The sequence below is a fragment of the Mastomys coucha genome, unplaced genomic scaffold (assembly GCF_008632895.1).
Source record: "Mastomys coucha isolate ucsf_1 unplaced genomic scaffold, UCSF_Mcou_1 pScaffold20, whole genome shotgun sequence".
Classification (NCBI taxonomy): domain Eukaryota; kingdom Metazoa; phylum Chordata; class Mammalia; order Rodentia; family Muridae; genus Mastomys; species Mastomys coucha.
In genome coordinates this window covers 118,107,368-118,132,910 of record NW_022196903.1, presented here as the reverse complement: position 1 = coordinate 118,132,910, position 25,543 = coordinate 118,107,368, and the positions used below count along the sequence as shown (strand labels likewise).

The following is a 25,543-nucleotide window of genomic DNA, read 5'->3' as shown; positions in this document are numbered from 1 at the left end:
CAAGCCCATTGCTTTTCAAGAGGCTTGTCTCAGACCTAGAGCAGAGTGGCTATGCTCTGTGTGACTGAAGCCACGCTCCCTGCAGCAAGAGGACAGGACTTTTGTCGAGGGAGACCCAGAGTCAACCTCAGAATACTTAAGGTGACTCAAGGGTAGAAAGACTTCAGTCAGAACAAAGGAGCCACACACAGCCTCGCCTGTCACCAGGAGAGTGTGAATGACAACCTTTTCCTCCTATTGAGCTGCCCGGAAGGGCTTTTAATATGGAAAGTTGAGAGACACTGAGTGCTGTCACTGTACACTCCCAGAGTGAGCACTGGGAGAGCCACTTTGGGAGGCAACTTGGCAGCGGCTGTTCAAGAGCGGTGCCTAGCCCGTGATTCAGCAAGTCCTGTGCCCAGTTCTCATTGCAGACACACTCCCGAGTGTACAGGAACTCGGTGTTCTGATGGAACACCACGTGCTGTAGTGAAAGGTGGGCGAGGCTTCAGTGTTTATGAATGTACAGACCTCTAAAGAGCCTCTATACAGAGTTGGTAGGGTGTTGCGCAACTGTAACCCTGCATGTGGGAGGGGGAGGCATGAGGATTAGACGTTCATGGGTTAGAGATTTGTATTAGAGGCTCATAACAAGTTTGAGGCCAGCCAGGCTATATGAGATCATATCCTAACCCCCATTCCCCCAAAAGGCTCAGTACTAATATTCTTCAACAAGATGAATAGTTCTGGGTCTAAAATGAATTATAAGACATATAATTATATTTAAAAGGCAAATCTGAAGAGTACATGCTGTATATCATTCATGATAATAAGATTACATGTGTTCTGGGCCCTTGAGCACCCCACGTTGCAGGTGAGGCACTAGATCAATAAAGAAAAGACTTTTTTGTTGTTGGTGGTGGTGGTTTTATTTGTCTGTCCCTCTGAGCCATCACTCCAGGGACACTCCTACACATGTTCTTATTTTGTTTTATGAAATCTTATTTCTCAGATAAAGAAAACAAAATAAGACCATGTGTGGGAGCCGGCCTGGAGAGATGGCTCAGCCACTTAGACACTGGCTGCTCTTCCAGGGGAACCAGTTTGTTTCCAGCACCCACTTTTGGTTCATAACCACCTAATAACTCCAGTTCCAGGGGATCTGACATCCTCTTCTGGCCTCCAAGGGTACCAGGCATGCGCATGAGGCACAGACACGCCTGCAGACAAAACACATCTACAATAATAAAATAATTGATTGAAAGACAAAGAGCCTGTGTCTGTCAGGCATAAGCTGTTTTGTTTCCAGTGGGAAATTTTTAAACAGTGGAAAGACTCACATAGGATTTCTTCTTCAGGTTTTATTTCTGGCTCTGTGTTCAGAGACTAATAACAACTTTACTTGTTGTTTCCTTCAGAGAACAGAGGTGACTGTCATGCCTCAAATAAGGAAGGAAAAGTCCATGCGGCATGGTGACACACCCTTATAATCCGAAGAGTTGGAAGGCAGAGGCCAGAAGAACAAGAGTTCAAGGTCAGTCTTAAGTTATACAGCCAGTTGTAGCCAGCTTGGGCTACATGAGACCCTGCCTCCAAGAACCAAAACATAGGCTGATGGGATGGCTCAGCTGAGACGGCACTTACTGCTGAGCCTCACAGCCTGAGTTTAATCCCTTATTTTTAGCCAAGAATATCCCTAAAATATTTTTTTGGGGGACGGACAGGTTACCATGTGTCCCAGGCTGACTTTGAATTTGTTTTATAGCCAATTATGACATTGAACTATTTATCCTCCCACTTCTTCCTCCTGAGTGCAGAGACTCTGGCACGTGTCGGTGTGCCTGGCTGCCTACAATCGTCTTGAAAGATATGTATCTGTATTTATGTGTCTAGAGAAGTTCTAAATGAACACTCCTGATGCATCTATGGAAGCAGACCAAGAACCAAAACTGAGAAAGGAGAGAGGAGAGGAGATTAACCAAAGGGAACAAGAGGCAGGCATGGTGCCACACACCCATAATCCCAGCAGGCAGAATGATCAGAAGCTCCAGGCACTGACTGGAGCTGACTACATAGTGAGTTGAAGGTCAGCCTGGGCTACATAAGAGCCTAATTCAAAGAAAGAAAAAAGAGAAAAAAGAAAGGAAGGAAGGAAGGAAGGGAGGAAGGAAGGGAGGAAGGAAGGAAAAAGAAATAGAGGTTTTTTTTTCTTTTTTTTTCTTTTTGGTTTGTTTTTCGAGATAGGGTTTCTCTGTATAGCCCTGGCTGTCCTGGAACTCACTCTGTAGACCAGGCCAGCCTCAAACTCAGAAATCCTCCTTCCTCTGCCTCCCAAGTGCTGGGATTAAAGGCATGTGCCACCACTGCCTGGCAGATATTGAGTATTATCTATATATTTTAATCTTTTTTCTTCACTCAAAATCTTAAAACATAATTTACAGTTTTATTGTATCATCAACTCTATTACACATACACACACACACACAATGAATGCCCACAGTGAGATCAGGATGTTCTGAGAATCTCTGGCTCCCTGACCAGTCTTCCCTCTCTGGTCAGGCAGAGCTAGCCCTGGCATGTCCATTATCCTTCACTGTTCTTCCCCTCATTAGCCTTTCCTCTGGTGTATGCACTCCACAAGAGATGTCTGGGGAGTTCACCCCTTTGAAATACAGCCCATGTACTGTTCAGTGGCTTGCTGCTGCCGCTTCTGCTTCTGCTTCTGCTTCTTCTTCTTCCTCTTCCTCTTCGTCTTCTTCTTCTTCTTCGTCTTCTTCTTCTTCTTCTTCTTCTTCTTCTTCTTCTTCTTCTTCTTCTTCTTCTTCTTCTTCTCCTTCTTCTCTTCCTCCTCCTCCTCCTCCTCCTCCTCTTCCTCCTCCTCCTTCATATAGATGTGATCTTATGCAGCGAGCACATGGGTACAAAGACCATGTGTGGTGGTTTGGATAAGAACGGCCTCCATAGACTCATATATTTGTGCATTAGAAGGTTTAGGAGGTAGGGTCTTGTTTGAGTAGGATTGGTCTTGTTGGAAGCTTGTCACTAGGAGTGGACTTTAAAGTTTCAAATTTTAAACAAGCCCCCCACCCCCAATTAAATCCATATATATATATATATATATATTTATATATATAAATGTATATGTCTATACATATATACACACATACCTATACACACACACACACACATATATATATATACACACATACATATATACATATATGCTGGGGCAAACACATGAAGGAGTGTTTTCCTGAAGTGGACACAGGTGAAATACTAAGGCAGACATGTGAAGGAACGTTTAACTTAAGCAGACCCAGGAGAAAGGAGACTCTGCTAAAGTGAGCATGTGAAAAAACACAAGACGAAGAATTCTTTACTAACGATACGCATGTATTGGTCTGCCTTACATTGTGTAGCTGAGCTACATTTGTTGGGACTCTAGAGAGAAATGCCCTCTTGTGTGTCTGAAGAGAGCGACAGTATACTTATATACATAAAATAAATCTTAAAAAGAAAAGCTTAGTTACACACACACACACACACATACACACACACACCCTTGGCCATAGCAACAGTGATAGGCCACTAAGACACCAGGCCATGTCCAGAAGACAGTACTTCACAGCCCTCCTCCCCATCCTCCAGTGCTTCCACTTCCAGCCCCTCCCCCACGATGCTCCCGGGGGGGGGGGGGGGGGCTCTGGAAAGGGTTATACAGCTGTCTCATTTAGGGCTGAACTCTCAACTGGCACTCTTTCTCCACACTCTGACCACTTACCGGGCTCTGTAATAACTGCCGCCCACTGAAGGCTGAGAATGGCAGTAATCCACGGGTGTAATTATAAATATTTAGCAGTTTAACAGCATGTGGTAGGCTGCCCCTGGAGTCTATGATCCCCCAAGCCACAGGCTTTTGATCCTTTATATTTTATTTTAGCTTTATTATTTGTGTGTGTATGCGTGAGTGCTATCTGTGTATGTGAGTCTAGGCACACAAGAACACAACTTTTGGAAGTGGCTTCTCTTCTACCATGCATTCTGGGGATTGAACTCAGGTCTGTAGGCTTGTTCAACAAGCACCTTTACCAGCTAAGCAATAGTCATGGCTTGTTCTTCCACTACACATCTCTTAATTTTACACTTCTCATATGTTTACTATTTGATTTGTATTGTGGTTTTCCTAATGGCATATGGGGACCCAAGTTCAGAGCTCCCTGACTGTCCTGACATCCCAGGAAGCAGACAGTTAACAACAGATAGTACAGTAAGACCGGTCACAGAGTGCACCCTAGCAAAGGAAGCAGGAAAGAGGCATCAGGCCTGCGGGGGCCACCAGAACTGATGGAGAGACACCCACAGCAGCCGCAGACTCTCACACCTCATTGTAAACCTTTAGCAACTTTGGGGGCTGGGTCAGGTTCTCCCTTCTTTCTCATAGTTGACCACCCCTTCCACAACTGGTTCTAGTTTTCACCGTATTTTCATGGCCACATTCAACCTATCGGGGCACCCTTAAATCTAAGCAAAGAGTGTATGCTTGAATATGCTTGGTCCATGGGAAATGCTGTCAGGAGGTGTGGCCTTGTTGGGGGAAATGCATCACTGTGGGAGTGAACATCGAGGTTCTGTGCCCAAGCTTCCTCCCATGGAGCAGAGAGCCTCTTCCCAGCTGACTGCAGAAGTGAGGATGAGCCAGTCCTCCTCTGGCTGCCTTAGGATCAAGATGGAGGACTCTCAGCGTCTCCAGCCCCATGCCTGCCTGGATGCTGCCACGCTTCCTGCCATGATGATAATGGACTGAACCTCTCAAACTGTGAGCCAGCCCCAATTAAATGTTGGTCTTTAGAAGAGTTGCCTCAATCATGGTGTCTCTTCATGGAAACGCCAACTAAGACAGAGCATTCGAATATGAAGAAGGGGAAAACCCTTAGCTGGCCCACGCTATCCTCCGGAACTGCTTCTGCCTCTGCTTCTAGATTCCAAGTCTGGCAAATGAATGGAATTCCTGTAGTAGTTTCCAGCCTACAGACATCAGATGATACCCTTCTCATAGCTGCAGACTTATTCAAGAGGGTGGCTCTTGACTGGCACCCACACCTTACAGAGCTTTGTGTGCAATCGTTCCAGGATCCCGGCCCTGAGCCCAGCATCACTTCCACCCCGTGTTGCTATCACTATAAACTGTTCTACCCTGTTTAAGTCAGTCCTGAACTGTCAACTGGGACCAACGATGAAGTAACTCCTATTTGCTGTCTGCCCACTCCATTCTTAGAAGAGGGCTGGACAAGAATCCAGTAATAACTGACTGCCTCAGTTAAAATATATCAGTTAACATACATGATGTGGCATCGCGGTGACCCAGGCCTCTAATCCCAGCACTTGGGAAGCAGAGGCAAGTGGATCTCTGTGAGTTTAAAGCCAGACCTGGTCAGTGTAGTGCCATCCAGGGCTACATAGTGAGACCTTGTCTAAATTAAGTAAATAAATAAATTTACAGCTATACACTTAGAAATGGTAAATATGGCAAGCATTGTATGCATTTTAAATGCTGCCAGTGGTTCAGATACTGTAAATAAGGAGAGACCCCTCTGTCCAGTTCCACTAACTGAGGATCCTTGTCTGCTCAGGCCAAGAAGATAGACAAGAGCTTCTCATGGGCACTTTCAGCCCAGAGAGGCCTGGCATACAGACAGAACACTGTCTCTCTATGACCCAAACAATGAAGAAGGGTGACAGTTCTCACCCTCACCAGCAGGCAGTAGAAGCAGGAGGGCCAGTGTTTAACAGCTGGCTCCGACTGTCTGGAATTTACACTGTCCGTCACAAGCATCCGGCCATGGCCAGTTTGCCAGTTTGATGCTACAGTATGTCATTGTAACGTTTCTGAAAATGGAACACTCTGGCTTTGGCTACACAGAGCAGTTTGTTGTAGTTTACTCCTGCTTCGGATGACACTCACAGGCAGAGGGGGAAATGGAGGCATGGGGTAGCTGGTTGGACCTGCAGAGAGAGCTGGGGGGGGCGAGGCAGGGACTAGATCTGCTGTATGTTGCCTACATTCATCAGTTAGCAAGAGGAACACTCAGAAACAGGAGTAAGTAGGGAATCCCCGAAGCTCTGTGAAAGAGGCAGCACTCCCTCTCCTTCAGATTTCTGCCTTGTGAGGAATGAAGAGAGCGATGGGCAGGGCCTGAAGGCTGCATCCGTGAAGTGCCGCCTCCACCCACCGATGCCCGATGCCCGGGTGAACTGCTGCTCCTTCACCTCCACTTCTTTCCACTCGCAGGCTCAAGAGGCATAAGGATCCCCTGAGCACCTCAGCAGGGTGTCTTAGTTTGGGTTCTATTGCTGTGAAAAGACACCGTGACCCCAGGAACTCTTTTTTTTGTTTTTGTTGGTTGCTTGCTTGCTTGGTGCCATGGGCCGGCTAGTCCGGGCCTCTTTTAACTCATGGGGGAACAGGGTCTTAGTCAGGTAGACAAGGCATTGGCGAAGAAATGACAAACAGAAACAGACATAAGGGAGTGTTATAACTGAATGCAATTTGTACAGAGTAGAAATTAGGCTTATATAGTATACAGAGAACAGGGCAAATTACAGAAGTCACATAGGCAGGAGATGGCTACATCAAGGTCAATAAAATCAAACAGCCAGATGTAAGGCGGAGGAGCAGTGGTGTCTTTCTTCTTGGGCTAAGTTGTCCTGGCAGCCCCAAGATAAACTCTCAGGGTCTGTCTGAGGCAAGTAGCTGAAGGTCGTATTCTAGCATTCCGTGGCTGTAACATAAATAATTAGTGATGGGATCCCTACAACTTTTAACTTCTCACTGGCAGTAAAACAGTTTTTTTTGTTTGTTTGTTTTTTGTTTTTTTGTTGTTGTTGTTTTGTTTTGTTTTGTTTTGTTTTTTGGTGTGAGACTGTTCTGATAATAAGTGCCTAACTGCTATCTCTAATTTTTGAGACACCCTTTCTGGTAAGACAGCTTCTTAGTAAAAATTCCCAGCTAATTATAGCTAGGAAATCTATTAAGATTATTGAAACACTGTGAAGGCTAGGAAATAATGTTCAATCTCAGTGTTAGCTATAACAAAATATTTTTTAGGGCACCTTTATGCCTGAATAAAGAAAGTACACAGATCTCTCCACAGACTTAGCAGAGAGCAATCTGGAACACGTCTAAGTTAGGAGATGCTCACAACTGACTGAAATCCCCAGGAGACAAACTCCCTTTGGAGTCATAATGCCTCTTGTCCATGATCAGGTTTTAACCCTGATACTGTAGACCTACTGGGGTAGACGAGTGCGTGCAGCAGCTTGGTTTTTTCTTTTTTCCACACAGTGGTCCCTTTCCTGGCATCTCTGAGGATTTGCTTTACTAAGTCTGATCGTCCCAGACCCAAACCCTCAGGACGCAGCATTAAAGCAGGCGCACACCAATTCAGGTGATATCTGATTTCATAAGTCAGCTGCACTTCCTATCAGAATTACCTCTCTACACTGTGGTCACATGCAGTCCTGAGTATCAACAGGCCCTAAGACAGAAAGCAGAGAGACAAGGAAAGCCACAAAGGAGGCGCCCAGAATTTGTGACCTCAGCTCCCACAACAAACACCCGAAACACTGCACCTCGCTCTTCCACATAGGGCTTCAGCTCTCCAGAGAGAAATGGGCAAAAGGCTGGATATGGCCGGGCGGTGGTGGCACATGCCTTTAATCCTAGCACTTGGGAGGCAGAGGCAGTTGGATTTCTGAGTTCGAGGCCAGCCTGGTCTACAGATTGAGTTCCAGGACAGCTAGGGCTACACAGAGAAACCCTGTCTCTAAAAAACTGAAAAAAAAAAAGTCTCCCCAGAGGCCCTCAAAACAACACATGCTGTTGCCATTGCTCCTGGTGTCCACTGCAGTTAGATATGAAGACCCCATTGCTGAAAACATAACAGTGTGGGCAGTGTGGCTGCTAGTAGGATAGTTCTGGGTGGTATAGAAAGCAGGCTGAGCAAGCCAGTAAGGGCTGTTCCCCAGTGATCTCTGCTTCAGTTCCTGCCTCCAGGTTCTGTAAGTCAGAGGGCTAACTAGGCCTCAGCGGGATGCAGCTCTAGGGTGGACCTCTTGCCTATCACAGGTGAGAGCCTGGCCTCAGCCTCCAGCTCATTGCCCTCATCTTTTCCTCCTGCAAATCAGCAATGAGCCCCCCTGTGACCGCCTCTTTTGTTCTTCTGTTTGCACTTGAGATTGTTGTAATCCACCCAGCAGAGTTGTGCACATCATTAACCCCACACAATCAGGTGGCAGCAGCAGGTAGATCTTGAATTGCTGGGTTTGAGGCTGGCCTGGTCTACAGAGTGGACTCCATGACAGTCAGCACTATGCAGAGAAAGCCTGTCTCAAAAAAGGAGAAGAAAAGAAAAGAAGGAAAGGAAAGGAAGAAAGAGAGGGAGGGAAGGGAGGAAAGGGGAGGGAGGGGAGGGCAGGGAGGGGAGGGCAGGGAGGGGAGGGCAAAGAGGGGAAAGAGGGGACCTTTTGATGACATTGGGTCTACATAATGATACAAGATAAGAACCCCTTCTCTGGGACAAGAGATTAGCAGCTCTGATTCAAAGTGACTTTAACTGATCTGAAGTATTGAGTTCTGTGGATGTAAACCATACCAAGAGACAGGGTCCTCCTGGCTGGCACAAGAGTCAGCCTTTTATTCTCCCAGCATGAGATTCCTGGGGAAATCCCAGTTTCTTGGGGAACCACTTTTGCAGTTATTTCTGTAGCCAAAGGATATCTTCATTCCTACCAGGGCAGAAGGAAAAAAAAAATTCATACACATAAAGTAAACTGTGGTAGCCCTGCTGTCTTCACAGAAGAATTCCAACTGACACCAGATACCGCATCTCGACTCGACTCACCAGGGGTTTGGAGTCTCTGCAGAAATTAAGCTGAACCAGAAACCCAGCTTCCTGGGAAGCCGTGACTTTGATCTTACTTCCTGCCTTAAGAATCCTTTGTCTTAGACCCTTAGCTTTGATCCTGCCCGAGTGTCTGTTCTCACCTAGTTGCTATATGCATACCTGAGTTGCCTCTTGTATAAATATCCCGTTTCACTAAGTAAAGATTACACCTCGATGAGAAGCCCTTTCCTGGTGTCTCTTCTTCTTCCCCACCCACTTATCTTACAGGTCTCCAAGTTCCCGGTTCGTGAATTCCCACGGAGTGAAGTGGAGCTGCGGGCCGGCTTCCTTCAGTAAACAAACCTTTTGAAATTATTTTAAAATATTTTCAAAAACATATTTCTAATAAGAGATCAGTATCTGAAACAGTAACTAAAATCAAGATGATTAAGACAGGAGCAAAAGACTTAATAAACATTTTTTTTTTTTTTTTTTGGTTTTTCGAGACAGGGTTTCTCTGTGTAGCCCCGGCTGTCCTGGAACTCACTCTGTAGACCAGGCTGGCCTCGAACTCAGAAATCCGTCTGCCTCTGCCTCCCACGTGCTGGGATTCTGACTTTATAATATAAAGAGAATATGAAGATGAAAGATGATGTGTTGGTTGTCATGGTTACGGCGAAATACTTCAGAAGACAACTTCAAAGGAGAAAGGAGTTTGTTTTGGTTCACAGTCTTGAAGATGTCAACCTCTGACTGACTGGTGCCATTGCTTCTGGGCCTGTGGTAAAGCAGAACTTTATGGCAAAAAGGTGTGGCAGAGTCCTTTCACTTCATAGCCTCTAGAAAGCAGAGAGACACAGAGGGAGACACAGAGAGGAAGGAAGGACGCGAGGATAAGACACGCCATTCAAAGGCTTGATCCTAGTGAGCCACTAATTCTAACTCGGCCCCACTGCCTAGTTAGCCATGAAGTCATGAAGGTAGTACTTCACAGATGAGGCCCTCTTACTCCCCGTGGCGCTGCTGCTCCAGCCCTGAGCCCTTTGCGGTACACTTCCTATCTGTCTTGTTAAAATGTCCATTGCTGTGAAGAGACACCACGACCAGGGCAACTCTTATAAAGAAAAGCATTTCACTGGGGCTGGCTTACAGTTTCAGAGATTCAGTCCATTATCATCATGGTGGGAAGCATGGCAGTATGCAGTAGGCATGGTGCTGGAGGAGCTCAGAGTTCTACGTCTTGATCCTAAGGCAGCCACATTGGGCAGAGCCTGAGCATACGAGGAAACCTTAAAGCCCAACACCACAATGACACACTTGCTCCAGCAAGGCCACACATACTCTAACTAGGCCACACCTCCTCATAGTGCCAAGCCATCAAGCACATGAGTCTATGGGGCCCAAATCTATTCAAACCACCACAATATCCAACACATAACACCAGAGTTACTCCAGGAGAGCCAGGCAAGCCCTGTCCCTCCTCTGACCCTGTGGAGGAAGACAGCCTTTGACACTAGAGGTGGAAGCTTTAGGTGGTCTGGTCAAGATGCTAAGTTCTCTGTGCACTCAGAGCCCCCGTTTAGCAACTTTCTTTCTAAAGTTCCTCAACACCAGGTCCCGTCCATTTCTACAGGGCCAGCCATCAGCTCCCCACTGCCCTCACATCCGTCTTCAGATTTACAACTAACAGAGCCTGGCAATGAGGAAGGAAATTCCTTTCGTTGTAAAGTGGTCACAGTCTCTGAGCATGTGGCAGAGGGCGGTTTCCTCTGAACATAACCCACTGTAGCTCCTGGCTTGAGTGGACCCTTGAAGAGCTGTAGTGGGGGCTGGGGAAAGGGAGGAGGGTGGAAAAAATGAAGAGGCAGGAAGCTGAAGCACAAGATAGAGAGAACGGATCTAACATCCCCCAGGTGCGACCACAGGGCTGTGACATTTCACCAACAGTATGGAAACAACTGTGAAGCCCCCAAATGAGACATATCCTAGAGATAAGTCAGCGGGGAAAGAATGGAGGGGGTTCAACGGCCTGGGCTTCTCCAGTGTAGCAACTCTAGCATCCACAAATCAGAATTCCCAGAGGAGCACGAGGCTTTAGATGGCCCACGTAGGAGCCCACCTTCAATCCCACGTGCCCAGGGCTGTGAAGAGAGATGGCTCAGGTACCTGAAGATACTAGTGACCAAGCCAGCCAGACCCAGGAAGGAAGGATAAAAATGGGATTAGGTCAAGAAGGAAGGTCAGCAAAAGTTCCCACAGGCAGTGGGTCATATCTGTGTCACAGGCTGGTCCTAAGAACAAAGGAAGCCAGACTGGAGTGATAGTTCCATCAGAAAGTGCAAGGGCCTGAATTTGATCACCAAAACCCATAGTTTTGGGGTTGGTTTCTCTGTTTGTTTGTTTTGCTGAAGGATCCCAGGATTTGCTGGTCATCCAGCCTCCTCTACTACGCAAGTTCCAGGTCATTGAGAAATAATTATTTCTTCATCTTCATCTTCTTTATCATCATCATCATCATCACCACCACCACCATCATCATCATCACAGATGTACCTGAGGAATGATTCCAAGGCTGTCCCCTGACCTCCATACACATGAGCAGCTACACACACACACACACATACACTACACACAAGGATAAAGAGAAGTGATATCAGAGAACAGAAAAAAGACACAGGGGACACAGGGCTAACTCTTGCCCTCAATTATATGCAATCTTCAAAGAGCTTGTATGGCCAGAAAACCAAACCTCAGTTATATAAGGCTGGTTGTCATGACTCCTCCCTTTGTAAATGCAATAGCTTTGCTGCGTGTGTTGTGTCCAAGCTGCGGATATAGCTCCAATGGTAGTGTTCTCCCAGGATGCAAAAAGTCCTGGGCATAACATGGCATAACATGGCAAACATAACACAGCAGCACAGCCCTACAGCTCCAACAGCAGTGACACCCCATAACCCCAGGAGCGCTCAGGAGAGGAAGGCAGACAGATGAGACATTCCAAGCCACCCTCAGCTACAAAGCAACCTTGAGGCTACCTTGGGATACATAAGTCCATCTTCCAAACTGCTGCCCTGAGCTGTGTCACCCCACCTCTAATGGGGCACTTCGTGGTGCTAGTTTTAGGCAGAATCTGAAAATGCCATAATTCCAAAACTAACCTGACCCTAGGAGCTTCGGGAACAGTCTGCAGTCAGCTCCTTTCTGGTCACCTCTGGAAGAGCTGGGCTGTGAGAGAGGACACATGCCAGGCACGGACGAGGGCATCCGGCGCCCGTCCCTGTCAACAGGACAGGCAGCTGTGGGTATGCAGCCGCTGTGTAAAAGGTTAGACACTGGCTTCGTGACTGAGAGAGGTGCCCAAGAGGGGCACATGCCTGTGAAACGCAGCAGGGCTGGGTTTGCCCCTTCGCAGTGTCTCCACTCCAGAGTGCGGAAAAGAGAAGGGGGTGGAGGCTGCTGAGAGAGAGACAAAAAAAAAAAACCAAAACAGCCACAGCCGCCCTCAAAGGTCTGTTTACCCCCCAAGTGGAGTCACAGTGGCTGCTGCCCAGAGCACATAGGAGCCGCCAGTGACTCGATACAGGCAGCCGGGGCTCAGAAACGCTCTCCCTGGGCAGGAGCTATGGCATGGCCACCTCCTCCCTACTGGCTCTGCATGCTGGGGACCTTGGTAGGGATCTCAGCTACTCCAGCCCCAAACAGCTGTCCAGACAAGCACTACTGGACCCGGGGAGGACTCTGCTGCCAGATGTGTGCGCCAGGTAAGAGTGGGCCTCGGCAGGGTTTAAGATGAGGTGCTGGGGTAAGGCTGAGCCCAAGCCAAGTCAGGCAGCCTGCAGAGCCTAAAGCCATCGGCTTGCCTGGACTTCCATCTGGACCCTCTGCTCACAGGCACATTCTTTGTGACGGACTGTGACCGGGACAGAACCGCTGCTCGGTGTGATCCGTGTATACCAGGCACCTCCTTCTCTCCAGACTACCATACCCGGCCCCACTGCGAGAGCTGCAGGCATTGTAACTCTGGTGAGAGGGGCAGCATGTGCGGATGGGGGCACTGAGAAAGAGTTCAGGGGGGCAAGACTAGCAGGGCTGGTTATGGAGTCAGAGAGCTTCGGCTGCTTCAAGGCTCATAGGAAGCGGATCCCATGCTGAAACTCGGTGTACTTTGGGCGGGGCATGTGGGGAGAGATCTAGTGTTTCATGGGAGACACGCAGAATTTGAGGGATGGCTGAGAAGGACTTCATGGATAGGACTGAGACAACAGGAGAAGGCAGAGGGCCCCGTGCGGTCGTACACATCCATAATCCCAACTACAAGGCAGGCTGAGGCAGGAAGATCACTGGATCACAGGAGTTCAAGGTCAGGGTGAACAACATAGCAAGACTGTCTCACCAAAAAAAAAAAAAAAAACAATGCCAAGGAGATGGCACGGTAAGTAACAATACTTAGCACCACCACGCCTGGCAGCTGGAGTTCATTCCCTGGGCCACATAGTAGAAGGAAAGAATCAACTGGCAAGTTGTTCTTTCAGATTGTATGTGTCCATGAGTACACACACAAAAAAATGAAGAAAATATAATTTAGAGTGCAGGGGGGAGGGGCACTGTAGTTCCGGAAACTCAGGTTCCAGAAAAGCAAGTTCCAGCCAATGAACAGCCTGTGTTCCCACGGTGTACGTGTGCAGGTTGGCTCTTCAGAATTTGGACGGAATAACACTGGAAATCAGAGCATAGCAACATTTTTGCACAAAAGCCTTTTTGGGGATAAAGCAACTAGATCTATCATTTCTCTTAATTTATACATTTCTATGTTTTGCAAAGGAAGAGGTAAGATATCTGCAGTCTCTTTTCAAACTCCCCTGTCGCTTCCCTATCTATGCCAGGGGTTCGGGAATCCTGGGTTACTGTATACTAGGATAGCACAATTTAAAGAGGCCCCTTTGAAATAATGGTTGCCAGTAAGGCACTTTGTGTGTAGGGAAAAAAAAAACTCTTTAATTGCTATTGTAAAAAAAAAAAAAATACATGTATACATACATTCATACATACATACACATATGTGAAGTAGAAACTAATTTTGATAACATTAATAGAGCATATGTTAGAGAATATGTTCTGGAATGTGGAGGCAACTAGCTAGTAAGTTCTAGTAACAAAACCATCCAAACGGTTAGGCTGAGGCAAACACCTAACAAGAAAGCCTTGTTTTGTCGGACTTTCATCTAAGTCCTGCAGAAATATTACACTGTGCCTAAACCAAACTGAATTATTTTCCAAGTGTTAAAAGTTTCATATAAGGGGGTGGAGAGATGGCTCAGCAGTTAAGAGCACTGACTGCTCTTCCAGAGGTCCTGAGTTCAATTTGCGGCAACCACATGGTAGCTCACAACCATCTGTAATGAGATCTGACGCCCTCTTCTGGTGTGTCTGAAGACAGCTACACTGTACTTATATACATAAAATAGATAAATCTTTAAAAAAAAATAAGTAAGGCCAGTTATGGTGGCTCACACCATTAATCCCAGCATTTGAGAGGCAGAGGCAGACAGGTCTCTGAGTTTGAGGCCAACCTGGTCTACAGAGTGAGTTCCAGGACATCTAGGGCTACACAGAGAAACCCTGTCTTGAGGGGTGGGTAGTATATGATATGCCAATAAAAAGCTTTAAAGTAGCAGTGAGGGCTGGCGAGATGGCTCAGCAGGTAAGAGCACTGACTGCTCTTCTGAAGGTCCTGAGTTCAAATCCCAACAACCACATGGTAGTTCACAACCATCCATAATGAGATCTGACGCCCTGTGTCTGAAGACAGCTACAGTCTACTTACATATAATAATAAATAAATTTTTGGGTCAGAGTGAGCAGAGGTCCTGAGTTCAATTCCCAGCATGATGGTTCACAACCATCTGTACAGCTATAGTGTACTCATATACATAAAATAAATAAATCTTAAAAAAATAAAGTAGCAGTGAGTAGGAAAGAAAAATAATACAATCTTCTACTTTCAGTTTCTGTTTCTGAGCCTGGGAAAGGTAGCAGGTGGCAGTGAGGGAGGGGCGGGTGGCAGTGAGGGAGGGGAAGGTCTCAGTGAGGGAGGGGCAGAGGGGAAATAGGTAAGGGGCCAGGAATGGAAAACATTGACCCTGTGAGTGAGTCTCAGGGGCCTCAGGAGAGGGTCAGGGGAAGTAGACAGCCCGGGTCTCTAAAGACCTGTGGTGTCCTGTCCCCCTTGGCTCTCCTCTCTCCCAAGGTTTTCTCATCCGCAACTGCACAGTCACTGCCAATGCTGAGTGCACCTGTCCCAAGGGCTGGCAGTGCAGGGACCAGGAATGTACAGAGTGTGACCCTCCTCTAAACCCTGCACTGACCAGCCAGCCATCTGAGGCCCCGAGCCCACAGCTGCCACCCACCCGCTTACCTCTAGCCACAGGTACAGGTACGTAGCAGGCTGCTCCTTCTCCAGTCTCTGGGCGGCAGGGGTGGGGGGTATTGGGAGAGCAGAAGGGTGCCAGCTAGGTTCTGGCCCAGCTTGTCTTCCTTCTGTCTGACTCCTGCAAAATCACAGGCTTTCAGTCAGGGACATCCTGGGAGGTTTCCTTCTGTGACTCATTCTGTATTTCTTCCAGAGATGGCATCTTGGCCCCGACACAGGCAGCTTCCGGACTCAACTGTCTATAGACACCGGTCATGTGAGTTGGCTTCCTAATCCCCACCCTACAGAGAAAGCCCAGAGGAAAAAGGCAAAAAAAGGGTACTCTATACCCCATGGTACAGAGCTGGGAAGAAAGCTCACCGGATAACTTGATGTGCACATGTGACATAATACTCAGGGCCTCAGGAAAAAAACTGAGTATGGAAGCACGTATCTATAGCCCCAGCATTCAGAGGCAGAGGCAGAACCAACATAGCTAAACACTCAGAGAGGAACCCTGTCTCAAGGGACTAATCTGGACTCTGAGAAAGAGACAGACAGATCTGGAGGCAAAAGAGGGGGAAGCAGAATCTAGTTAGAGATTAGGAGAGACCAGACTGGTCCAAAGCGGGAAGGGTGACTCAGGAAAAGGACAGAGGGCGGAGGGGTCCAGGGTAGGATGCTCCTCCATATCCTCTCAGTGTGTTCCTGCCTATCACAGCCCAAAGACCCCTGTGCAGCTCGGACTGTATCCGCATCTTTGTGACCTTCTCCAGCATGTTTCTTGTCTTCGTCCTGGGTGGAATCTTGTTCTTCCATAAAAGAAGAAACCATGGGCCAAGTAAGACGCAGGCCTTCCCTCTGCCATCTCAGCTCGGCTACCCACACCTAAAGCCCCCATCTTGACTCCACCCACCCGCTCTGGCTCCTCAAGTATCCTTCCCACAGGCTCCCCAGGCCCCCACCTCCCAGCCCTTCTCTCTTCTCACCTTCACCTTTCTTCTCTCCACTGCTGACCAACACTTGCCTAATTGTCTCTGCACAGATGAAGACAGCCAGGCAGTGCCTGAAGAGCCTCGTCCTTACAGCTGCCCCAGGGAGGAGGAGGGCAGTACCATCCCTATCCAGGAAGACTACCGGAAACCTGAGCCTGCTTCCTATCCTTGATGCAGTGCTGGGTCGGTGGGGCCCTTTCCACTGAGGCACCATCCAGAGAGACCTGGATGGTGGCCTGCTCCCCTACCATGGTCATCAGAACACTTTCCTGTGAATACTCGACAAACTACCCTTCTGAGACTGACAGGGACTAGAGCAGGATCCCAGTGTGGGGTCCATCAAGCTGGGGAGACTCAGGCTCTAGCTCTAAAACACACTTACTCTAAAGGAAGCCTTCCAGCTGGCAAAGCTACATGCTGGGGGTAAAAGTGGCTCACCAAGGGCTCCAGAGACGGCTTGGCAGTGAGGAGCACATAGTATTTTTCCAGAGAACTAGGGTTTGATTCCCAGCCCTGTCAGATGGATCAAAACCAGCTGTGACTCTAGTTTCAGAGGATCTGACACCTTTGACCTCCTCTGGCACCTACAAACACAAGACACACATACACACATGATTAAAAATAAAATTAAAAAAAAAATGTGATGGACCACCCCAGCAGGTGCCCTGGTGCCAGAAGGACAAACTGCCGTGAGAGACACTATCTACAGACACACAGACCTCCTAGCCTTGGTTCTGTCTTCTCTGTAAGTTGTAACAGTGCTGTGGGGAAGCGGAGACTGAGACTTTCTCTCAGTTGAGCTAAAACTATAAATAAATTCATTTGTCTACTTCTATACACATTGTCTTCTTCTCCCGACGTAGGTAAGCACTGGAGCCCAGAGCCCAGAGCCCAGAGCCAGGCCTTATGATAGGCCTCGGGACTCTAATAACAAGCCAGCTATGGAAGCTCTCCACATGCTGTCCCCCTTTCTACAGAATTAGGGGTCGGGGGGGGGGGCACGAGAAGGAGGAGGAAGGAAAAAAAGAAGGGTGGCTGGGAGCTGGGAAGAAGGATGAAGTGTGAAAGCTAATGTTCAGGGGTGTGGCAAGGGCGGGGCTTGGAGTGGAGACAGCAGGAGATCACTGTGCTTGTTGGCCACCAAACAGTTCCAGGTTCAGAGAGAGACCCTGTCTCTGAAGAATAAGGTGGAGTAATAGAGCAAGACACTCAGTGACCCTCCACACACAGGAATGGCTGGGCATATTCACCTCCACACAAGTGTATACACCGCATATACAGAAATACAATTTAAAGTGAGACTTCACGTTGTAGCTGTCCAGCCTTATAAAATCCCAATCCCGGGTCACACCCCATCTCATCCGTGCGATTGATCTCAATCGTGGAATCTGAACAGGGAGTTGTCACCAGAGCAGACCAAAAGATTTCACATGGACAGAAAGGAAGAAGAGTCCAGATTACTGGGGAATCTGGCTCCACCCCATCTCCAGCCTTCTCCTTGGGGCTGATGGGAAACTTGATGTGGTGATATGAGGTTTTGAAACCACCTGGGGATTTCTTGGATGCCGAGTGGACCTTAGGGAGAGCAGAGCTGGCTGCTGCAGTTACTGGCCGTAGGGAGGCAGTCGAAGTGAAAGTGAAAGAGAAACGGATAAGAACACAGACGGCAGGTGCTAAGCGAGGGTGCTCATAGAATCCCCTCTTCAGCCAGAGATCACTGGCAGGGGAACTGTGGAGAAGGCAAGCAGCGAGGAAGAGCCTGAGAGTAGCCTCCATGGGCTCGGAGCCCAGCTGGTATCTGCTGCTCTGTTTGGCTGTCTCTGGAGCGGCAGGGACTGGTGAGTGCAGAGACCAGGCTGGGGCCTGGGGGAGGGGAAGCAGGAAGCTCTGAGCTAAAGGAGTCCCAGGAAGCCACCTACTTAGAACAGCACCAGCTTGTCTACTAAGCCCAGCAAATGAGTGTGTCACTCACAATGAATTGAGCCAATTTGGAGAGGGGTACAGCAGAGAACTCACAGAAAAGAGAGGCTTCCTCTGTGGAAGGGCACGGTGTTACCATTCTGTGGGAGAGCTCACAGCCCTTAGAAGAGGAAGGGGCTCCTCAGACTAAGTCACTTGGGAGGTGACTCCTGGTGGGCGTGGCTATGGCAGAAAGCAGAGGTCTCTGGGAAGGTTGGCTGATGAGAAAATGGTTGTCATTGTCCCTAAGTACAGCAAGTGCCTCGGCTCCCCCCCCCCCCCCCCCCCCCAGCATATTTCTTATTCCTTTTCTTTTTTAACCTGAGAATTTCTTTCAAGAAACTCCCTTGCATCCCACAGCTGAAATCCAGAAACATAAAAGCATAAATCCCTCTGGCTTTGAGCAGGACAGGTCTAGAACTTGAAATAACTCACAGAGCAGCTGCCTGAGTAGCAGGTGCCTCAGCAGAAGCTGGGTTTATAGATGACACCAAGACAGGGGAACCCAGGAGGCAGCTTTACTTGATGATCAGCCCGAGGTCTGGTGAAGGGGTGGGAAGCAAATGTGTGCAAGAAGAGGTGCTTGTTTCACTTTCCCTGCAGACCCTCCCACAGCAGAAAGACGGTGGCAGCCCACGGACATTGTCTTAGACTGCTTCTTGGTGACAGAAGACAGGCATCGAGGGGCTTTTGCCAGCAGTGAGGACAGGGTTAGGGCCTTGCTTGTGCTGAAGCAGGTACCAGTGCTGGATGATGGTTCCCTGGAAGGCATCACGGATTTCCAAGGGAGCACAGAGGCCAAACATGACTCGCCTATTATCTTTGAGGCCTCAGGTAAAACCTCCCCATCCTAGGCTTCCTCCACAGGGACAGCCCCGTTCCAGTCGTAGCTCCCTAGACCTGCCTCTCATCTGCCTGGCACTGCCCATGCAACATCCCTTCCGTGTGCTGCCTTTTCCCCCAGTGGACTCGGTACAGATCCCCCAGGCGGAAGTTTTGCTCCACGCTGACTGCAGCGGAAAGGTGGTGACCTGTGAGATCTCCCCTTATTTCCTCCAGGCCAGACAAGAGGCCACTTCTGAGAAAGCGCACTGGTTCATCAGCAACATGCAGGTATCTAAAGGGGGGCCCAGTGTCTCCATAGTGATGAAGACTCTAAGAGATGCTGAAGCTGGAGATGTCTGGCATCCTACGCTGAAACTACCCCTGAGCCCTGAGGGTACAGTGAAGACTAAAGGTGAGAAAACAAAATGCAGTGTCACAAGAAAGGTTTTTTTAGTGTGTGTGTATGTGTGTGTGTAGAGATCAGAGGACAACTTGTAGAATCTACCATGTGGGTTCCAAGGGATTGAACGAGTTCACCAGGCTTGGCAGCAAGCACCTCTACCCACTGTGCCATCTCAATAGCCCCAAGATTTGTTTTTCATTTTTTTTTTCTTTTTGGTTTGGTGTTTCGTTTTGTTTTGTTTTATGGTGAAAGATGGAATAGAAGGAAGAAAATGAATATTACATAGGTCCTCCTGAGGTATCCCATAGACATTCATCTTTTCTTTCTAAAATAACCTGAGTCAAGACGAGGGGATGCTGAGAGATCATTACTAGAGCAAGCGTAACAATCATCAGGGATTTTCTCCAAAGTGGAGATGCCTTTTATCTCACTGGGCTGTCATGGGAAAGCAATGCATGAGGACACTGTGTCTACACATGTCATTGCACTCTTTTTTTACAATTTAGTTATTTACTATATGTAGGTACACTGTAGCTGTCTTCAGACACTCCAGAAGAGGGCATCAGATCTCATTACCACCATGTGAGCAACCATGTGGTTGCTGGGACTTGAACCTAGGACCTTCAGAAGAGTAGTCGGTGCTCTTAACCGCTGAGCCATCTCACCAGCCCTGTCACTTCACTCTTTTTTTTAAAAGATATATTTATTTATTATATATGAATACACTATAGCTGTCTTCAGACATACCAGAAGAGGGCATCAGATCTCATTACAGATGGTTGTGAGCCACCATGTGGTTGCTGGGAATTGAACTCATGACTTCTGGAAGAGCTGTCAGTGCTCTTAACCACTGAGCCATCTCTCCAGCCCCATCACTTCACTCTTATTTAGCCAAACTCCTGTTTCCTCCCAGGGAAAGCAAGTCTGGTCTGGTGCTTCCCGGCAATTACAGCAGAGCACAGGGAGACAGAAGTGCTCAGTGCCTCTTACTAGTGAGCCCCACTCCTCATCATCTCCCACTTAGTACCTCCTACCAGATTCAAAACCAAAAGGGAACATGACAGGCACCTGGAGAGTCCGGTTCAGTATTTTGCCTCCAGAAGGGAGAAAATCGAGTCCCCAGAAGATGAAGATGAGGGGGCTCCTCTCCTATCCCTGCAAACCCCTAAAACATTATTAGCCTTTAGTATTGTTTTGTCCCGTACTGAAGACTGAACCAACAGCCTTTTGCTAGGCACGAGCTCTACTACTGAACTGTAGCCACAATTCCTTTTTCACTTGTATTGTGAAACAGGGGTCTCGTCCAGGTGCCCAGGCAGGCCTGGGACCCTGCCGTGCCTCCTCAGTAGCTGATGGTACAGCATACACTACCACACCCTCTGGCTCTCAGGCCCTTTCTAAATGTGCCTCGCCACGTCAGAAAAGATGTCTACTATCACCTATCCTAGGCCATGAGTGGCTTAGTGCTCCTCCCTTTTTGAGCTTATTCAAATCTACAAATAAATGAAATAGCATACACCCACACAGCCTTGACTTATTTCTGACCCATTTCATCAACTGTCATAGTTCCTCTCTGCCTCTACTAAAATAGATGTTCTCCCCTGAACCGACTAGGCTGTAGGTGCCACAATGCCTTCCCCGAAATGCTCCGATGTGCAGCTATAGCTGAGAGCTGAAAGTCAAGGCCAATGTGCTTCCCAATCATAAGCACATCAAGGCTGGGGTGCCCTACTCATAGTAACAAGGGTCCAGCGCACACGGGGCCTAACACTGTTTTATTCATGGAAAGAACTGAGTAGTAAAGCTGGACATGGTTGTACACATCTGCAGTCCTAGCACTGGAGAGACTGAAGCACGAAGGTCGTGGGTTCAGACTCTCATGTGTGCCATGCTGCACTATTAATTTGTGGCTCCATTGGACAGGAAATGAACTCAGTACTATCCGGGGTAGGTAGCTGGAGCTGTCCGCCCACAGCTCAGAGGCCAGGTGACCTTAAGGAAGAAACAGGCTATAAGTCACCCTTTTTTCTCTCTACAGTGGAGTTCCAGGTGACATCAGAAACCCAAACCCTGAATCCCCTGCTGGGGTCCTCTGTCTCCCTACGCTGCAGTTTCTCCATGGCACCAGGCCTGAACCTCACTGGCGTGGAGTGGCGGCTGCAGCATAAAGGCAGTGGCCAGCTGGTATACAGTTGGAAGACAGGGCAAGGGCAGGCTAAGCGCAAGGGCGCTACACTGGAGCCTGAGGAGCTACTCAGGGCTGGAAATGCCTCTCTCACCTTACCCAACCTCACTCTAAAGGATGAGGGGAGCTATATCTGCCAGATCTCTACCTCTCTGTACCAAGCTCAACAGATCATACCACTTAGCATCCTGGGTAAGGTCAGGCCTTGGTTCTTCTGGGATAAGGAAGAGGGAGGTGCCTATGGGAATGTTTCCCAGACTAGAATCCTAACCCAGAGAGAACTTCCCGAGAGAAGGAATGTATTCCCACAACACAGACACCATCTTCATTCTGGAGGCCTGGGTGGCATCAGATCAGAAGTCTCACTGAATACCAAGATAATTCCCCCAAGAAATAACTAGATCAGAATAAAAACCCCTGGGCTGGCCATCTGTAGTTTCAGTCCCCTGGACCACTTCCTTGAGAGGGACCCTGCAGGTGTCCAGGCAGGGAAGCAAATCACAAGAAGAAAGAAACCTTGGTTTAGATTGACTTCTTCAACCTAGATCAGACTTGGGAAGTCTGATACAAGGTGATTTATCCTCAACAAATGTCACAGTATAATTGGAAAAAAAGTTATCCTGGTGTAATACAATCCCCTTCAATTACATCAAAACTGGACTTAGAGTACACGTCATTTCTTCCAAGAAATTGGGTTCTAGATAGAACCCTGATAGTACAGGTTCCAGCCTGTACTAGCTTCAGGGCCTAGGGAAGGCTGAGATGTTCTCAGTCTGATACAGAGTGTAGAGGTCATTTGGGCTATTAGCCACCTCTGGTCCTGGTTTGGGGAGCTTAGGGGAGGCCCCTGGTTACAGATAGTGTAAGGGTAGATTACCGCCACCTCCGGTCCTGGTTAGAGGAGTTTGGTATGGCCTGGCCCAACAGATAACAGAGATCACCAGTCTAGTAATCATTCCACTTCCCAGCTTTGTGGGTGGAATAACAAAGTTTTAAAAACATCTTTCCCATTGGAAAGACAGTCCTACATGCTTCATTCCTGGTTGCTGGGGAGACCTGTGGCCACAAGGACCTTCATCTTATGTTCCTAGCACTTCCTAAGGGGGCAGCAGACAATTAAAAACAGGCAGAAAGAGCAGTTCTCAACCCAGTGAGCAATCACTGGCTTGCAGAGGCGATAAAGAGGAAACCAAAGGGTAGGGAATGTGGCTCAGTGGTATAGCACTTGCTAGTACTTGTAAGGCCCTAGGTTGAATTCCCAGCCTTTTAAGGTCTGTGTCCAGGAAGAGCCCTCCCCCCAACATTTAGAAACACTGAGAAGTTCTAGTCTCCACAACATACCTTCACTCTTAAGAGGCTGTGGGCTCCTCTGCAGGCTCTAGTCGGATACCTCTAAAAGCTTACTCCTCGTTCTTTCTCCAGCTCCCCCCAAAGTACAACTGAACTTGGCAAACAAGGATCCGCTGCCTTCTCTTGTCTGCAGCGTTGCTGGCTACTATCCTCTGGATGTGGTGGTGACGTGGATTCGAGAGGAGCTGGGTGGAATTCCAGCCCAAGTCTCTGGTGCCTCCTTCTCTAGCCTCAGACAGAGCATGATGGGAACCTACAGCATTTCTTCCACGGTGACAGCCGAGCCAGGCCCCACAGGTGCCACTTACATCTGCCAAGTTGCCCACATCTCCCTGGAGGAGCCCCTTGCAGTCAGCATGAGGGTTTTGCCAAGCACAGGTACTGGGAGTGCCCTTTCTCTTCCCCTGTATTCAGGTTGGGACCCCCCAGCTTACAGGTCATCTTTGGCTTTGCGCTGATGCTCATGCACTTCCTCAGTTCCACCTTCTGCACACTCTTGACTTCATCTTCCCTAGAGTGGCAGCCTCTACCACTAAGAATCGCCAGCCTCCAAACAATGAGATGAGAAAGCTTGGGCTGGGTATCAGGGGTGAAGGAGTGCTGTTCCTTCCCACTAGGAGCTGGAGAGACGAGTTGAGGCAGGCAGGGAAGAAGACCCAAAAACAGACCCTTGAGCCCAGCTCAAGTTCAGCAGGAAGGGAGCTCTTACGACTGGAAGCACAGTCCGTAGGAAAATCAAATGGCATAGGAGCCTACAGAGAACCTAGGGGCCATGGCTGTAGCTGAGGGTATGTGAGATAAAGGGCAAGAGACAAGGATACCTCAAGATCATCACATCTGCACATCAGCATGACCAAGAATTGGGAACTCAACTTCTACACTGATTTTAGTATTTTATGTGTTTGAGTGGTTTGCTTGATGTAAGTGCACCATGTACACGCAATGCCCATGGAGGCCTGAAGCAGGCCTCAGATCCCCTGGGACTGGAGGTACAGATGCTTGTCAGCCACCATGTGGGTGCTAAGAACGGAACCCAGGTCCTGTGCAAGAGCAACAAGAGCTCTTGACTACTTCGCTAATATAGTCAGCTTTTAAGGATGATCTCACACATTTCACCTCCAATTTATTTTTGGAAATGGGTCTTACTGAGCAGGCTGACCTCAAACGCCCCTGCCAAGCAGTCCTCCTCCTCAGCCTCCCAAGTAGCTGGGACTCCAGACACCACCCATGTCCAGAACTCATCTTACAGATGAGTAAGCTGGCGTTTGCAGACACTGAGCAGTTTGCCCAAGGTTCTCTACCAGTATACAGTAGAGGAGAGACTGTGACCAGAAGGCGAGCTGATGCCCGTAAGTGTTTACGCCCTACATTTACACACACTTCATCCCAAAGACCATAGAATGTTGCAGCTTTAGGCAAGAAAGGATGTGCACCTCAAAATGAAATATCCAAGAGCTCAAGATATCGTTTGGTTGCTAGCTAGACTGTGAGCTTCCCCAAAGCTTGCCTTTTGTTTTGGCTCACACCATTCCCCAGCTATTTGCTGATAGTCACTGGGATAAGGTCATTATCTTCTGTAAAACATTTTCAAACGTCCTGAGGTAGAATAGGATATAGTGGGGTATGCCTATAGTCACAGCACTAGAAGGCTGCGGCAGGACTCTTAAGTTCAAAGCCAGCTTGGACATCATGAGACCCTGTCTCAGAACAACGAAGCCCTGACGCAGTAAGAGGCAGAAGAGCAACCTAGAAATTTGAGTTTTGAACAAGTGCATGTGCCGCTGCGTGCACAGGCCCACGGCCTTCTGTGAGGACTCACAGCACCCAGGCCAGAGCCCCGCTCCTAAGGGGAGGGCTACTGTAGCGGGGAGGGCTCAGCATATGGTCTTGTGCTCATCTCACCCACAGAGCAGAGAGGAGCCTTTGGAGTGATCGTGGCCAGCATTGCCTTCCTTTTGGCACTGCTGCTCCTGGGATTTCACAGACGCCAAGGTGAGTTTGTAGGTCAGCCTGCTCCCAAGCACCTGCCCACCCAAACCAGGGACGAGGCCAGTGTGCTGACTCCCAGATCTTTCCACCATACCCCCAACACCTGCTTTTGGGATTATCCCAATTGAAAACAATCTTGTTCCGTTTTTCTCTCAGCTTCTTCATCAAGATCCACCAAGGCCATGAGGCACTCTGGATAGCCACTTGCCTGCCTCTGAGTACTAAGTACAGTACTCATGTTCTGACACCTAAAGGACCCTGTGTTGAGGTGTGAGCTGAGATGGGCCTGAGGGCAGCAGCACATTGGGAGTGAGGTACTGGCCCTCATTTGTACAAGTCTCTGCTCCCTGTACTATTGAGAAGAGAACCCTGGGCTGATGAAAAGGGACAGGACAAGAGGAGGGCAGAAATATCAAAGCGGAGGCTAACGCCATCTATGTGAGGTGTTAAGAAACTGGGGGTGGGAGGCTGGGCACAAGGGAGGGTTACCTAGAAAGGGCTCTTGCTTCTCAAAGGAGAAGGAGGAGTGGGCTGGGGCTGGGGCTGGGGGTGGGGGTGTCTTCATGA

At 48.5% G+C, this 25,543-nt stretch overlaps 3 protein-coding genes across 11 annotated transcripts in view; 2 read left to right on the top strand and 1 right to left on the bottom strand.

The window, feature by feature from the left end:
• Nucleotides 1-6,731: 6,731 nt before the first annotated feature.
• Nucleotides 6,732-25,543, bottom strand: part of Vamp1 (vesicle associated membrane protein 1) — a 28,317-nt gene continuing 9,505 nt past the window's right edge. Inside the window, exons 5-9 of one of the 8 annotated variants that reach the window (XR_004122313.1) lie at nt 15,277-15,409; nt 12,020-12,086; nt 9,409-9,639; nt 8,631-9,224; nt 6,732-6,758 (exon numbers count right to left, since the gene is read on the bottom strand). Coding sequence is in view for 3 of the 8 variants with exons in the window: in XM_031383453.1 (XP_031239313.1) it covers nt 15,279-15,409 (131 nt within the window). In the remaining 5 variants the exon portion in view is untranslated. The other 7 variants (XR_004122312.1, XR_004122315.1, XR_004122314.1 and 4 more) reach the window with 7 other exon arrangements.
• Nucleotides 12,353-17,100, top strand: Cd27 (CD27 molecule). Of its 2 annotated transcripts, none has more exons than XM_031383449.1 (6): nt 12,353-12,622; nt 12,753-12,884; nt 15,109-15,288; nt 15,485-15,547; nt 15,992-16,111; nt 16,316-17,100. In XM_031383449.1, exons 1-6 carry the CDS (start codon nt 12,484-12,486, stop codon nt 16,435-16,437), a joined length of 756 nt encoding a protein of 251 aa, XP_031239309.1. In that variant the 5' UTR covers nt 12,353-12,483; the 3' UTR covers nt 16,438-17,100. The 2 variants fall into 2 exon arrangements, with proteins under 2 accessions (XP_031239309.1, XP_031239308.1); XM_031383448.1 differs by having other exon boundaries at nt 15,109-15,294.
• On the top strand, nt 17,725-25,537 carry Tapbpl (TAP binding protein like). The gene is made up of 7 exons (XM_031383447.1): nt 17,725-18,103; nt 18,828-19,058; nt 19,189-19,461; nt 21,491-21,829; nt 23,060-23,365; nt 24,896-24,979; nt 25,133-25,537. Exons 1-7 carry the CDS (start codon nt 18,040-18,042, stop codon nt 25,174-25,176), a joined length of 1,341 nt encoding a protein of 446 aa, XP_031239307.1. The 5' UTR covers nt 17,725-18,039; the 3' UTR covers nt 25,177-25,537.